Raw genomic sequence first — 14,780 nt, forward strand, 5'->3', positions numbered from 1 at the left:
CTAGTCTTCTGGACCAAGTTGTCATTGACCCAGTTCACATGGCAAAGTGGTTTCAGGGGTTTTACGCTAGTCTGTTCAGTTCCCAAACCCAATTGGGGCATTAAGCCATCTTGGCTCTCAAAGCGCTAAACGTGTTTTTTTTTTTTTTTTTGTTTTTTTTTCCCCAAGCTCAAATTCTGCTTGGAATCCCCCAGGTCTGCCATCTCCCTCCTTCACCAGGGACAGTTTCTGGCTTCTTTGGACATCAAGGATGCATACCCACCTGTCCCCATATTTCCTTCACATCAGCGTTTCCTGTGCTTTGCAGTGGGTCCCTACACAGCTAGTTCATGGACCCACCATTCAACCTTTCATCTGCACCTTGAGGGTTGACATCAATATTAGCCTTGCTAGAGTAGTGTGGCATTTCCATTGTGGAATACTTAGACCACCTCAATAAGGGAACAGTCAACACAGGCACTATCGAGCCTTAAAGGACAAGTTCACTTTTTGGAACATGTAACACATTACAGTAGCTGTAGTCTATGGATGCAGGATATGTATTTCTATGCATCCAGCCTTGATGTTTGTATGGCTCTGTCGCACATCATAGTCCTGTCTGGCAGGATAGGAGATATTTTATCTCTGCTTAAGGTTAAATAACACAAGCCTTTTTTCTTCCCTTTCTTTTTGATGGGACATTAAAAGGAGAAGCAGCAGACTGATGAGCTCAGTGTCTTTTTTACCTTCTATTGCCATTTCCTTTGCCAGCACATGAGCCCAGCAGCACAACTGAGTGGCTCCTTTTGCTCTTTCTCCCTCTGCCAGTTGGAGATCTGCTGTAAAATTAGAAGAAGCCAATAGCATGACAGGTATAGTTACACTGCTTGCATTTAGGACAGTTAATGAATACAGGGCTATATTAACCGTTTCCGGACCACCCACCTTGCATATAGTGCGGCAGAGCGGCCTGGTTGCACAAAATCACATACCTGTATGTGATTTTGTGCACGAGGTTTCGGGGCAAGCGCGCTGCTGGAGCCCCACTACCGCTGTGGGTGGACACGGCGGAAACCAGTCAGCAGGTCTGGTGGCTGTGATGGCTGCCATGACCCATTGATCGATCAGTGGTGTTCCGATGTAAAGGCACACTGCTGATTTGTAGGTGAGGGAAAGGGGGGATTTCGTTTTTCAGCTAAGCTGAAACACTATCTCCACTTTCCTGTAGTGCATCTGCCCCCCATTCAGTTAGAAAGCACCTCCTTAGGACACACCTAACCCCTTGTTTACCACTAGTGTTAACCCTTTCCCTGCCAATGCCATTTATAGTGATCAGTGCATTTTTTTAGCACTGGTATCCAAAGTGTTAGTCTGGGTCAGATTTGTCCTTCACAATGTCTGTCCCGCTAAAAACAGCTGCTCGCCGCCATTACCAGTTAAAACAAAAATGGCATAAATCTATCTCCTATTTTGTAGACGCGATAACCTTTTGTGCAAACCATATTGCAATTTTTATTTTTTTACCAAAAATATGTAAAAATATATATTGGCCCAAATTTATGAATAAATTTGTTTTTTATATATATATCATTTAAATTTTTTTTTTTGGATATGTATTATAGCAGAAAGTAAAAAAAAAAAATATTTTGTTTTCAAAATTGTCGCTCTTTTTTTGTTTATAGCGCAAAAAATAAAGATCGCAGAGGTGATCAAATACCACCAAAAGAAAGCTCTATTTGTGGGGAAAAAACGACATCAATTTTATTTGTGTACAGCGTCGCACGACCGTGCAATTGACAGTTAAAGCGATGCAGTGCCGTATCGCAAAAACGGCCTGGTCAGGAAGTGGGTAAAACCTTCCGGGGCTGATGTGGTTAAATTGTCTTTTATTTCTGCCTGGAGTTCAGCTTTAACATTCTTGATTAAGCTAATTTGTTACATATGTCCCATTCAGCTTGTATGACTGTACATAAATGCACAACCCTTAACATTCCCTCTAATTATAGATGAGGTAGAAGCTATAGATTGACCAAGTTGGGTCCACCCCACACAGTGCCTGCTACCATCATTCTGTTAAAGTTTCTGGAATTCTGTGTGGCAATGTCCTCTAATGCAACTTGTCACCACCATATACAGAGGGTATAGAGAAGAATATAGATATAAAATCAATTTTTTTTGCTTTGCAGCCTGAAATGAAGATAGTTTTGTTTTATTCAGCTGTATTTGCTCATTGCAACTTGTAATTGGCGGTTTCATACATTAGGCCTACTGCTGTTGTATCATTCTCTATGCTGCATATTTTACATTGTAAGGTACTGCTTTGCCTCAGCCTTTTTTCTTCTGCTATGATGTATACAAAAAATATTTGCTAACTTAGGTGAAACACTGCATAAAGGGCACCTTGGTGAATTTTGTGGCCTGCAATTGCTAATCTCCTACTGAGAATCCCAGTTGCCTGGCTTTCTGTGCTTTTTTTTTTTTTTTTTTGTAACCTTTTTAAAAGCAAGCGGCAAGCAAATTCAGAACTCCTGATCTTCACACCAGTTTTTAGGTTGATCATAGAGAGCATTCAAACCCAAGGGATCAGTGTAACATGCAGCTGCCATAGTCGAAAGGTATTCGGCACTGGCAGCCCAATGTTGAGATTTATAATATATATATATAAAAAAAAAATTACACACACATTTATTTCCCTCTTCAAATAAAAACTAAAAATTTTTGTAATCAAATTGCTACTTCACTTTTTGCAGCAGACTTGTTTTCTTGGAATAAGAAATGTATCTCATATCTGGCTCAGCTGTTTATTATATCTTACTCTTTTACTAGGTGCCATTTCTGAGAGCATTCTACTTTTCAACACCCACCCATCTAACCCAGATGCCCCAAAAATTGAAGATTTAAAGTGGCACTCTGCTTTCTTCAGGAAACAATTGAGTGGCTCCCTGGGACACACCATGAAAATATCTCACAAAAAGAGCCGGGACAAAGACAGATCATCAAGCACCTTGAAACCACTGCACTCCCATTCCAGCTGTTCTGACAAAAGGAAGGAAATGCCATCTGTTGATTTCACTTATTCTGCCGAAAAGGCCATTGCCAAAGTTGCACCCGTACAACAAAAAAATGAGACGCGTATGCCAGACCATAGGAAGCGACGGGACAGCCGATCCCAGTGTGACCTTGTAAAAGCAGAGCTCAAGGAGAAGCCTCACAAGCAGCACCACAAAGGTATCCGGTCTGGAGAGTTGTCTGATAGACAGGGAGAAAACAAGAAATCCCCAAGCCAATGTAGTGGAAAGACAACCACTTTGTTCTCAAAGAAGAGCCCAACTGGGAACAGTTTGGCGAAATACAGTGGTTCATTAATCAAAATCCACTGTAAGCCGTCGTCTTCCATAAAAGTGCCTACAAGCCCAGTGAAAAACTGGGGGGGATTTCGGATTCCAAAGAAAGGAGATAGACAGCTGCAAAAAACAGAAACCTGTCAGCCTAAAAGCAGTTGTCAGTACTTGGGTCTAGTCTCCTCAAATGATAGGACAAAAAATAAACTTAAACTGGTCAGTGACAATGATGGGTACATCCCAGATGCAGAGATGAGCGATTCTGAAACGGAATCAACAGACAAATGTTCCCTACAGAGGCTGTCATCAAGCAGTAGTATAAGTCGTGGGTACGAGACAGATATTATTAGGAGAAGCATCCTAGCCTCTTGATTGAATGACTCTATCAAGTCCTCGGAGCTATAACTAGGGGAGAGACTAAAAAAAATAAATGGTGTACAACTTTTTTTGTATGAAGGAAAATGAGACCTGCTGTGCAGCAATGGATGGACAGGTCAACAGCCAGCTCTTCCTTTACTTGCTCTAACTCGTTTACTTGCACTTGAAAATCCAAGACATTCTTCCTTCCCAGTCTATTCCTTTCCCTAATTTGCTGAAAATGCATTGTTCATGTATCTGTTTAAGTTGGACTCAGTCTGTCCAATATGCAGGTTTTCATGGCAAGGGTAGGCTGCACTGGAAGTGCTTTCATTCAGTTTCCACTGAAAGCACAAAGACATTTTGGACTGCTGCACAAAATTTGTTTTTTGGGTACACCAACTTGCACTTCTGGCCCATTACATTTCCTTGCACTTGATTCATACTCCAGGCACGGTCTTAAGTTTTTTTTTGTTTGCCCATTAAGCTCTTATGTTGGCACAACGGCTATACTTCTAAGGTACTTGGAGCCAGTAATGAAATGTATGTAAAGGAAGCTCTTGATCACCGCCTGTTGGAAGTATGAAACAGTATGCACTTGAAGTTATACTCTACATTTGGGGAACTGGAATAAAAGGGAGCACCTTTCTTCTAATAAAGCTGTGTGCACACATCTTTTTAAGCTCTTGATATTTCCACCTTTTCAGTTCCAATGTTGGTTTCTCAAACTTTGTGTAATAGACCGTTGTTTTGTTTTTTTTGGGGGGGGCTAAGGGTATACTACCACTTTGGGTTGATTGGTCAATGTATGCCCTGTCTGTCAGCCAAAACACAGACCAACTAACATGGTTGTAAGATATAGCTTCCAATTTAGAGGAATCTAGCAAATGTTCCCATACATCAACAATGCTGCAATACTTAAAATAAAACCAGTATCGGTAGCTCCTATTTTAGATGTAGGGCAGGTTTTTTGGTTAACAAATGTGCTTGTTCACTCAAAGATCCCCCCTGTGACCGGGTATTGCTAATCTGGTTTATCCACTCTGGTTTTTGTTCTGCCATGCAGTGTTTTCCAGATGAACTCATGGTATATAATTTTATCTGCTTCAGTGTGGTGATCCTACTTTTGCATATACTTTAAAGCCTCTGGATGTGTCCAGGATCAGTGGAAGACTGTTGGACATGCAAGACATGTATATTGTGAAGCTTATAAGGCTTATTTACTCATGGGGAACCTTTTTTGTTCTTTACTAACCCAAGTAATGTAAAGCCATGAACCTTTTACAACCTAAAAATTCCTTATCAGGAGTAGGCACACTCCACCTCCATACATGGATTTCTCTAAATCAGTGTCTTTGCTTTTTTATATTCGTACTACAGGGAGGTGTCTCCTATCAATCCTAGTTGAGATCATGTATGGTGGCATAGGTTCTCTTGCATACTGACATACAGGCTTCATGATTCTTTGTAGACATTATATGCATTCCTTTCCAGCTGGTGTTTTTATAGGTGCTGCTTTACTGAGCTAGTTTTGGTAAAGTGTAACTTCACTTTCACCAAAAAGCACACTATGCTGTCTTATATGGGTATAGCAGCTTAGTGTGCTAAACCTAGCTTCCAGCCAGGCCTCTTTCAGTTCAAGAAAACTGCATTACAAAAAGCCTAAAATTCTCTACAGTTTGTGATACCTCTGTCCCAGTTTATTGTAGAAAATGGGCAACTGTTGGAACCAGCATCCTCTAGTGCCACGGCATGCATTCTTTTGAGCCACACATTGTGCAGTGTGTACTCTCTCTTTTCTCCTATGATGAGTTGAGTGTGCGACTGGAAAGGACAGGATGGTGCTCTCTCCCCTAGCACTAAGGCCCAAATTGTTCAAACAGTAACTCTGGAGGGAGCCACCACAGGCTATAGAAGCTTTTAGGAAAGATTACTTTTAATAGCAAAAGGAAGGATCCAAATAGCAGACCTGTGTGAGTTGAAGTAAATGGCAGCCTCAGCCCAGACTTCAGCCAAGCCATGCCCCCAATGTGTTTTGCTCTACGCCTTGGAACTTAATCATCTTCATCAATAGCCTACATTTTTTGAAGTGAAAGGGAGCCCTGGCTGGCAGGTGGGTTTAGCACCCTATTCTGCTACATCTATAAAGCATGGTGTACTTTTTGGTAAATGTTACACTTTAGGAAACAAATACTAAATGCAGTTCATAAAAATACTAGTGTTCCCTTCTGAAGGAGGGCTTTTAACTTTACTGTTGGGTTCTCTGCTGGTACAGATCTATGAGTATTCCATTTTGTTTCTTAATCTTTATAATGGAATTGAAGTGATCATGGTATTTTCTGAATTCAAGCAGATTGTTCAGAAAGATTATTCCTTACAACGGATTACTCTCCTCTTTCAGTAAAGTATGTGAACTAACAAAGTAAAATCAATCGGTGAGTTCTTAGAGCTCAAAGTATTTGGGAAAAAAAGACAGTTTGTATCCATCAGGTGTTATTTTTTTTTTTTTTTTTTTTTTTAACCGTCTATTTTTGCTAATATAAATTATGACTTTCAGTCCCTGGTTTAACCATTCCGGTTCATGAAAGTAAATGTGATTGTCTTGGTAAGGCATTACAGGTACTATTCTATGTATATTGCTTGTAAACTCTCAAACAGCTTTATTATGGCTAGTCCACTTGGGGCAGTTTGGAGTGTAGTATTGTGAGATGCTCTAGGCAAGCAGTCTCTTTATGTAACCAACAATTTCTACTGGTCTTATCAGTTCTCAGATGTATCACTGCCTGTAGTTGTAGCAAAACTGTAACAGTTTGCCCAGTTTTACTATAATTTTGAAGGATGTTTACACTGATTTTATTTCTATGATTATATTTTTCTCATCTGATCAACCCAAAATCCGTAATTTTATTCATTTTGGTTTTATTGGTGGTTATACAAACAAATCTTTTCACTCATCCTCCAGCCAAATGTTCACACCACAGCAGCAGAAAGTTGGCAGATCCGTTTCACAGGGGTACTCCTTAAATGGGATTGAATATCACCCAATAACTTTGTGACTGGATCTTGCTGAATTAAGACCCCTTTCACACTGAGGTGCTTTTCAGTTGCTTTCACACTTAAAAAAAAAAAAAAAAAAAAAAGTGCCTGAAAAGCTCACAAAAAGCTATTTCCATTAAAATCAATGAATGCTTTCACACTGGGGCAGTGTGCTGGCAGGGCGGTGAAAAAAAACACAACTCCAATGAAATGAATGGAAAGCTCTTCAAAAGCACCTGAAATGCTCTTCAAAAGCACTCAGTGTTTTACTGGCTGTTTAGGAGCACCTCAGTGTTAAAGGGCCTAATACTTTTGCATTGAGATAAACTTAGAAAATTGGCTGATGGGTGTAGGGTGATTACACACAGGAGATGTAAAGGACACAGGTGCCATGACCCTAGAAGGTCCCTTTATTCCACACAGGGGCTTAGGGAAAAAAAAAGATGATTTCTTTTGTACTGCATTTTCTAAATAAGCCTCATTTGATTAACATCCCCAGGTAGTTTAATCAAAAAAAAAAAACTCTTCATTCAGTTTAGTAGTATAATATGTCATACAGCAACTAGTTTTGGAGTTTAGAGCTTTTTAAGAAGAGCTATTTCTTAATTGAATACAGTATTGCTTTAACATTCAAATGTTTATGGTGTAATGAAAAAAATTATTCAAGTTTCATGAGCTTGTTAGACACGTGTTTGTGTGTTTTTTAAAGAAGGCTCCTATCAAATGGGAGGCTGGTCTCTCCAGCAGTGCATTGCTGAAGTACTGTTTACCATGGTTTTAACCCCTCAACCCACTGAGTTTAAGTCTTGGTGTGATTACCTTCTAAGATCTGTAGCTATATAGGCTTATTTGAAACTGATGCATCACCCAGTACTTAAGACTGTTTACAAATTGTGGACTCTTGTTAACAGACTGTCAATACTCTGCTAGCATACCTAATTTTGTTAGGTTTTGCTGTACATCAGCAAGACCTAACAATCTTCGTACAAATGCCAGCAAAACACTTCACAAATGAACCTTTTCGCTACAGGATTTTTGGCACTTGGCCAGGTTCAATTTGGGTTCAGTAATGGCTAGCACAATTGGTACTGAATCCCTATACCTGCACGTGGGTGTCTTCCATCTGACTACTCTGGTGAGTAGTAGTCAGATTACATTTTCCAACCTTCATTTCATGGAAAAGGCTGAGGTTTTCTTTAACATTTGTTTATTTGCACTGTTAATATTTGCGTTTTTAAAATCTGCCTTTTTATCTACAATTCTTTCAATATTGACCTGCTTTATTTCTAAGAAGCTAATCTGATTCCAAATGGCCTACTGGCTAAATATCACATGACACATGCACAACACAGTAGGTTGGGCTGACTATGCATGGTCTGCTCTATGAATAGAGGCCTTTCACTAGGTCTACTAATTGGTGCCTCTCAAAACAGATGATGGGTTTTTTTTTTGTTGGTCCATTTCAAATTGGTGACAAAACAAATGGCCAAAAATGATTTACAGCTGGGTGGTGCGCCAACAAATTTATAGCATATTTTTATAAAATTAAAGTTAACCTGTACAGCATAACTGTTTAACAGGTAATCCACACACCTTGTATGCACTAGTTTCTTTTCTCAAATTTTATCAAATCCGAACTATTAAAACAAAAATGGGTAGAATATTTTTTTTTCTTTCATCTCCATGTTTTGTCCATTTTGAACTGCTGTGCATCATGAGGCATTAAACACCTGCTTATAAAATTGCCAATGCATTCCTTCAGATGTTTTTCACTGCATTGCAGTTTGGGAAAAATACTCATATTTAACCAAAGTCCAATAAATGAAAAAGCCAGTGCCCTGCTCAAAAACTTTTATTTGATTTATTTATTATTATTTTTTTTTTTTTTTAAGCATAATTGATGTTTTGTATTCATGTTCTGTTTAAAATGTGATAATTTTAACATTCAGCTATTCAAAATGTGATCTAAGCCATCTCTGGAAAGTCCTAGTCCAGGACAATCCCACAACCAGTTGATACACACCCATTGGTTTAGACAGATTAAAGTGGTTCTAAAGGCAGAAGTTTTTGGTATATTAATGCATTTTTTGCATTAAGGTAAACATCCTTGTGTAGACCACACTCAAGTTCCCCTTTATACTTGCCTGAGCCTGCTCTCAATTCAGCAATGTGCACAAGAGCAGCATCTCTCTCTAGGGCATAGAGGCAGCTGTGGGAGCCATTGGCTCCTGCTGATTGAATGAATAACCTGTATAGCGCTACATATGCTAACTAAATCGCCTCAGGGCTGCTGCTGTCCATCAGAGGCAGAGAGGTGCAAAGCTGAGCTGCACTGTGTGTCAATGGACATGCAGAGGTGGTTCTGGATTGAACCCATATAAAAAGCCCCCCTAGCAAAACGGCTTGCTATGGTGTGTACTTGGCAGGGGGAGGAGCCTAAAGGTTCAGCAGGGGGACCCGAAGACAAGGACTGGGGCTCTCTATGTAAAATGATTGCACAGGGCAGGTACTATACCATGTTAATTTAAAAAAATGCAGGAAAGCATCCTAGGCAAGGAAGCAATTTTGATCTCCCAATCCCATAAGGAAGAGAAGTCACCCCATATGCATTGTTTGTACTTTCATGGTTCACTCCTTCAGATACCAACTGCCTACGAAGGTCATTATACCTTTTGAAATGATACAGGTGCACTACTCCTCTGGTTTGATGGGATCACAAAGCTGTCAAATGAACCCCAGGCTCCTGCCTAGGTTGCTTTTTAGAGGATCTGGCTCTGATTCTTAGGCCGGGTACATGTCCGGAAAGTCGGCTGGTTCAGCAGGAACTGGCCAACTTGCAGTCCATGTGTACTCCTCTGTTCAACAGAAGCTGGTCTGATGATGGCTTCTGTCAAATGGTGACATAAATGAAGATCTTGAATTTTTCCAAATGACCATCATCCCAACATAGCTGGTAAGCATATGAGCGGTTCAATCATTTTATTAAATCGTTCAGCTTAAATAGGGTGACTACATCCTGTACTGTGTAGGATAGGTTTGTGGCCACACGTAATACCACTATTTCTTCCACATCGAATAATCTAAGGGCTTATTCACAATAGGCTTCATATTTTTTTATGCGCAAATATGCAGTTCATGTCCACAGCAATGTAGGTTTGTAAATATCAATTGTGCTCTGCTTAGTTATGTCATAGAATTCATTTCAGTTCTGTGGGGATTTTGAAATGCATCTAAAACTTGTCAAGCACTGGACTGTTAGAGCAATGTAGACTCTTATCCAGGACTTGGTTAGATTACAAACTTGCAATTTAAGTATACATGGCTGGAAAATGTTAAGAATTCTGATCACAAGTAGGTAAAATGCAGTATTACATATATACATTTGTACGCTTCAAATGAAGTTCAGTGAAAAATAAAATGTGCACCAAACTGTCCCCTTCCACAGTGAGAACAAGTAGCTTCTGGAGAAGAAAATGCTGCTGTCTACTTTTTGCAGCTGTCTGTTCTGTGTGCCCAAAATCTGCTAAATACATTGTGCATCAAAGCAAAAGGTGTTTTCTTAAAAAATAAATAAAAAAAAAAGCCACAGCCTGAATATGAAAGCTTGTCTTTTGTCAGCATTGTGCAGAGAAGGATCCTGTCCAAATAAGACCCCTAGCTCTAAGATCGGCAAAGGTTTTTCTCCCTGCTGATTGATGAGGTCTAGATCAGAAGCGAGACCATTGCTTCTTTAGAGAGCAAGGGGTCCTCTGCAGCATGCTGGCAGGAGACAGGCTTTTCTACCTAGGCTCTGGCTACTTTCTAAATAAAACAAACCGCCTTTTTGTTTTGATGCACCTGTTGATTTAAACCAAGTTTGGTTGTGTTTTAAGGAAACCTTATACCAAAAAACTCACCATTTATTTAAAAGAGCTACGAATACAATTATGAATGGAAAAATACAATGGAAACTCACAAATGTAACATTCATAAACCATGGTTTGCACAGTGGTGTGGTGGTTAGCACTCTCACCTAGCAGCAATAGGGTCACTAGTTCAAATCCCAACCACAACACCATCTGCCTGGAATTTGCATGTTCTCCCTGTACCTGCGTGGGTTTCCTCCGGGTACTCCAGTTTACTCCCACGCACCAAAGACATGCTGGTAGGTTTAATCAGATCCTGTCTATAAATTGGCCCTAGTAAGTGTTTGTAAGTGCGTCGGGATCCTGCGGGTTAAAGGGCCGCGCTATATCAAGATTCAACTCAATGTTATGCTTCACTGATAACCATGTTTACATATTGCTTTTCCTTAACCACTTTTCTACTAGAGAAATTTTTAATTTCTCACACACCTGATAATGCATTTTTTTTCTACAAAATTGCATTTAAACCCATGAGCATTTCAGAAAAGCAGAGGCCCTTTAGAATACAATTGTGATAGTAGCACAATGCACAACCATTTATCAAATGCATAATTTTGGTGCATCTTTATCTAAAAATAATTTTAGCGCTCACAAACAGTATAATCCTTGTTTTCTTTGGTAAAATAAAACATGGGTTTGCTTTGGGTAAATACCAAACATGCCAACTAAAATTGTGCCTGTGGAATCTCAAAAACGATGGTACCCAAAGTTTTCCATATGTGACAGATGTATGCTATTAGAACTCCTTAAAAAAAAAAAAAAAAAAAAGGATCCCCATTTAACTATATCAGGAAGGCTGCCACGCTCCCTAGGTGATAGCGTGGACAGGTGATTAGGTTCTCTTTATGGAAACATTAGGGGTCCATTGCATTCACTGTAATGTAAAAGTTATTAGTTTGCTTTTATAGTCACCCGAATCATTTACATGAAGGCTGGGAGTCGGTTAAAAAAAAAAATGCAGTAGCAGTCATAGGTTTGTTTTAACCTCTTGAATACCAGGACGTTTAGAAGGTACTTTTAAAGCTTTCTCTTTGCAATTGTACCGTATCTCAGTTTTTCAGTAGCATTAAAAGAAACCTGTTGTGAGATAAAAAAGCAGGCACTGCAGTCTCTTCTGTAAGTGGTAGTTGCCTGGCTTTCATTGGATTTTAAATTGATGCTCTGATATAAAGTGGAACTATGGGCGAAATCAGACTGCATTATATGTCAGTTTTGTCACTAGCATTAACACAGCATGATTTGTTTTTCCTGAGTCTACACTGTAACAGTTTTATCACCTATTGATCTCTTGGCAGTAGGTCTGTTATTTTCCACTTTCTTTACAGACCAAGCTGTCCAGCAAACCTTTCAGTTAAAGGGACTGGGACAAACCATTTTATACTGACAGGGGTGTCTATGGTAGTTGACCTTTATAAGGTTTAAACCAATTTTGCAAAGGGACAAAAGTAGTTTCTGTAGCTGCTTAAAAGTGCTAGCTAAAGTTAGGCATTCATTTGTAAACTCCCTATAAAACTATAAGGCCCATTTAAGACAACCCTGTCCAAAGAAGGATCGCTGTGTGTTATGCTGCAGAATGAATAGGGTTAATGGAAGTGGGAAAATTACAGGCGTTTGGACTCAGAACAACAAAAGCCACTAGGTTATTGCTGGCGACAGATGTCATTTAAAATGTGCTCATAATTCCACTTTTAAATAGTGAGTAGGTACAAATATGCAAATCAGGAATTCTCACTCCGCTGGTTACATGCTTGTTCTAAGTCAGTGATTGCAAAAATACTGCAGCCTAAGACACCTATACAGCTTGCATTTTCAGACAAGGATGGTAATATGTCTGCCTTGATAGCCATACTTGAAATGCTCTGTCCACTGCCCTATGCGATCAGTCATTACCAGAGGCTACCTCCAGTACTCTTCCAATGAGGTTAAATGAGAGAGCGCCAGCTGCACAAGAAAATGTCCCTCAAGGAATCGACTTGATTGGCTACGTCTTTAACATTTATACACTACACATACCCATATGTGTATTTATATGTATATAAAACGAATTGTTTTTTTGTTTTGTTTTTTTGTTTTTCATAAAACTGAGATGTAATTTCTGTTTTCTGGTCTAGCAGAAAGTGCATGCATTTTGTTTCCTGCAAACGGAAGGTAAAAGAATTATGGCCATTTTTTCTTTACTCTGCTTTTCTTTCTTCATTCCCTGCTTCTCCCCTTGATCCTTCCCTTTATTTAAATATATTTATTTATAAGTTAGTTAAAGCCAGCTTTATTTTTTCAGCTCTCAAACTATGTAGAATTGTGCCTTTTTTGTCCAATTTGTGAATAAATGCTGTACACTTTGCTAAATGATCAGTGTCCTTTGTCATTTTGTGCTGTTTCTGTAGTTAGAATTAAATGTATTTCTCACCCTTTGAGCTACACGGGAAGTTATATACGGTTGGATTATGCAGCTGCCTATAAGAGGATTTGACACTGTAGTGAGAACAGTTCTGCCTGATTTTTTTATTTAACATGTATTGGGTTTTTATTGCGGTCTGTGTCCCAGTTGGGTAGATTCTCTCTTACTGTCCTGTTTACCATTATCCGTGAAAGGATAAAAGGCTTGAAAGGGAAACGACTTGATATGAAAAGTCTTCTGCATTGATACACTGCACACGCCCATATTTCTCTTACGTTCACTGACTGACACAGCTCCTTTATTCTTGACCATCAGGTTGTAACGCCACCTTCAGGAGAGGGCTAGGCAGAACATGTTAACATGTACAAAAAACAGAACTTTCTAGTTCCGCCCATGGGGTGGTCTCTTCAGTAACAACCCCGAGCCTGCTTCCTGCAGCCTCAGTTTTTTTTCTGCCTAGTGAAGATAGACCTAGGAACCCTCCGTGCCCATCGGTCCGGGGATTTTTTTGCAGAAATTGTCTTTTGTGCAAGATTAAGATCCTGTGATCTGCTATCAACAGCCGGCTGGGTGACAGGCTGGATACCCTTATCCTTGTCTCCCCAGCCTTGCCAGCGAGCGTGTGCAGACCATAGCTACGCGCTGGGTCGGCCACAACATGCCCCTCAGGCTCCAGGGGCGGCCGGTGAGCGCAATGCTCCGGGGCACACATATGACTGGGGCTACTGATGTGAGTCAGTGTGACGTGGCCAGCAGCCACCCCATACTGATCGGAGAGTGGGTCTGTGATGGAATGTCCCCAGCTTGTCTGGAATGGTAAGCTCTCCCTGCCTCGGTGGGGCTGAGCAGCTGGGCATTCCCTGGGAGGTCGATTTGGGGTTCCCTCTCTTCTCTCCCTGTCCCCCCATGGGGCATGCTGCATGGGCGGCTGAGCGGTGTGTGTGGCTTATAGATGGGGGGGTCCCATGGGGAGCTCTCACCTTGGGTGGGTGGCTGTGCCCCAGGGTGTCCTCTCCCTGCTGGAAGTCTGCACATGCTGATCGCCATAGCGATGTTCTGCCATTTTCTGTCTTTTTTTTTTTTTCACTCTCTCTGTGTACAGTTTGGTGTGACTCAGGGAGAACCATGGTCAGGAACCATTTTACTGTAGTTCAGCCATTTTCCCTGTGATTATGTCCCTTATACTGGATGCTCGGTGGCCATTTTGTTCTAGCCCAGCTTGGGGTTTTTTGCCCAGCACTGGTCCCTGAGGCTCAGAACAGCGCCACCTGGGAGCTGACACAGGGCACAGGCACGACTAGCTGAACGGCAAAACTCAGTCAGGGTGGTGAGTCCTGCGGTGGGTGCCCCTCAGCCTGCAGCAGCTAGGAGGGTGGGACAATACACCTGTCCTAAGTCCCCAAGGGTGGCAGACAGGGTGGGTCAGCATGGCTTCTTCCCCCTAACTCCCTGCAATTGCAACCGGCTCGTCTGCAAACAATGCAGTGCCTTTAGACACCTTGTCAGCGTTCCTGAAAATGTTCGTTGCCAGGGTGGAGGCGGGTGCAAGGTGGTAGAAAGCGGCCCCTTCCCAGCGCGTGCCCCCGTCCTCCGGGGAGAGCTCTGATGCAGACTTGGGCCCCGCTGAGACTGGTGGCCCCTGCTGTCGTTCCAGATTACCCTGACCAGGACTGATCGGACAGTGAGGATGAGTCCCTGTCCAGATCTGTGCAAGAAAAGCACTAGTTGGAGCACTTATCACAGCTGTGCGTGATACCCTGAAGA

At 41.0% G+C, this 14,780-nt stretch overlaps 1 protein-coding gene across 5 annotated transcripts in view; it reads left to right on the plus strand.

Annotated features, from left to right (window-relative positions):
- Positions 1-11,277, plus strand: part of JADE1 (jade family PHD finger 1) — a 155,467-nt gene extending 144,190 nt beyond the window's left edge. For 4 of the 5 annotated variants that reach the window (XM_077476892.1, XM_077476895.1, XM_077476893.1 and 1 more), the window contains one exon: positions 2,806-11,277. In XM_077476892.1, the coding sequence (XP_077333018.1) occupies positions 2,806-3,692 (887 nt within the window). In that variant the 3' untranslated portion in view covers positions 3,693-11,277. Of the gene's footprint in view, positions 1-1,661; positions 1,819-2,805 lie in introns of those variants that run through there. The other variant, XM_077476896.1, reaches the window with a different exon arrangement.
- Positions 11,278-14,780: the final 3,503 nt, after the last annotated feature.

Source organism: Lithobates pipiens, unplaced genomic scaffold, assembly GCF_037356315.1.
Source record: "Lithobates pipiens isolate NorthernLeopardFrog02 unplaced genomic scaffold, aLitPip1_a1.2 Scaffold_13, whole genome shotgun sequence".
Classification (NCBI taxonomy): Eukaryota; Metazoa; Chordata; class Amphibia; order Anura; family Ranidae; genus Lithobates; species Lithobates pipiens.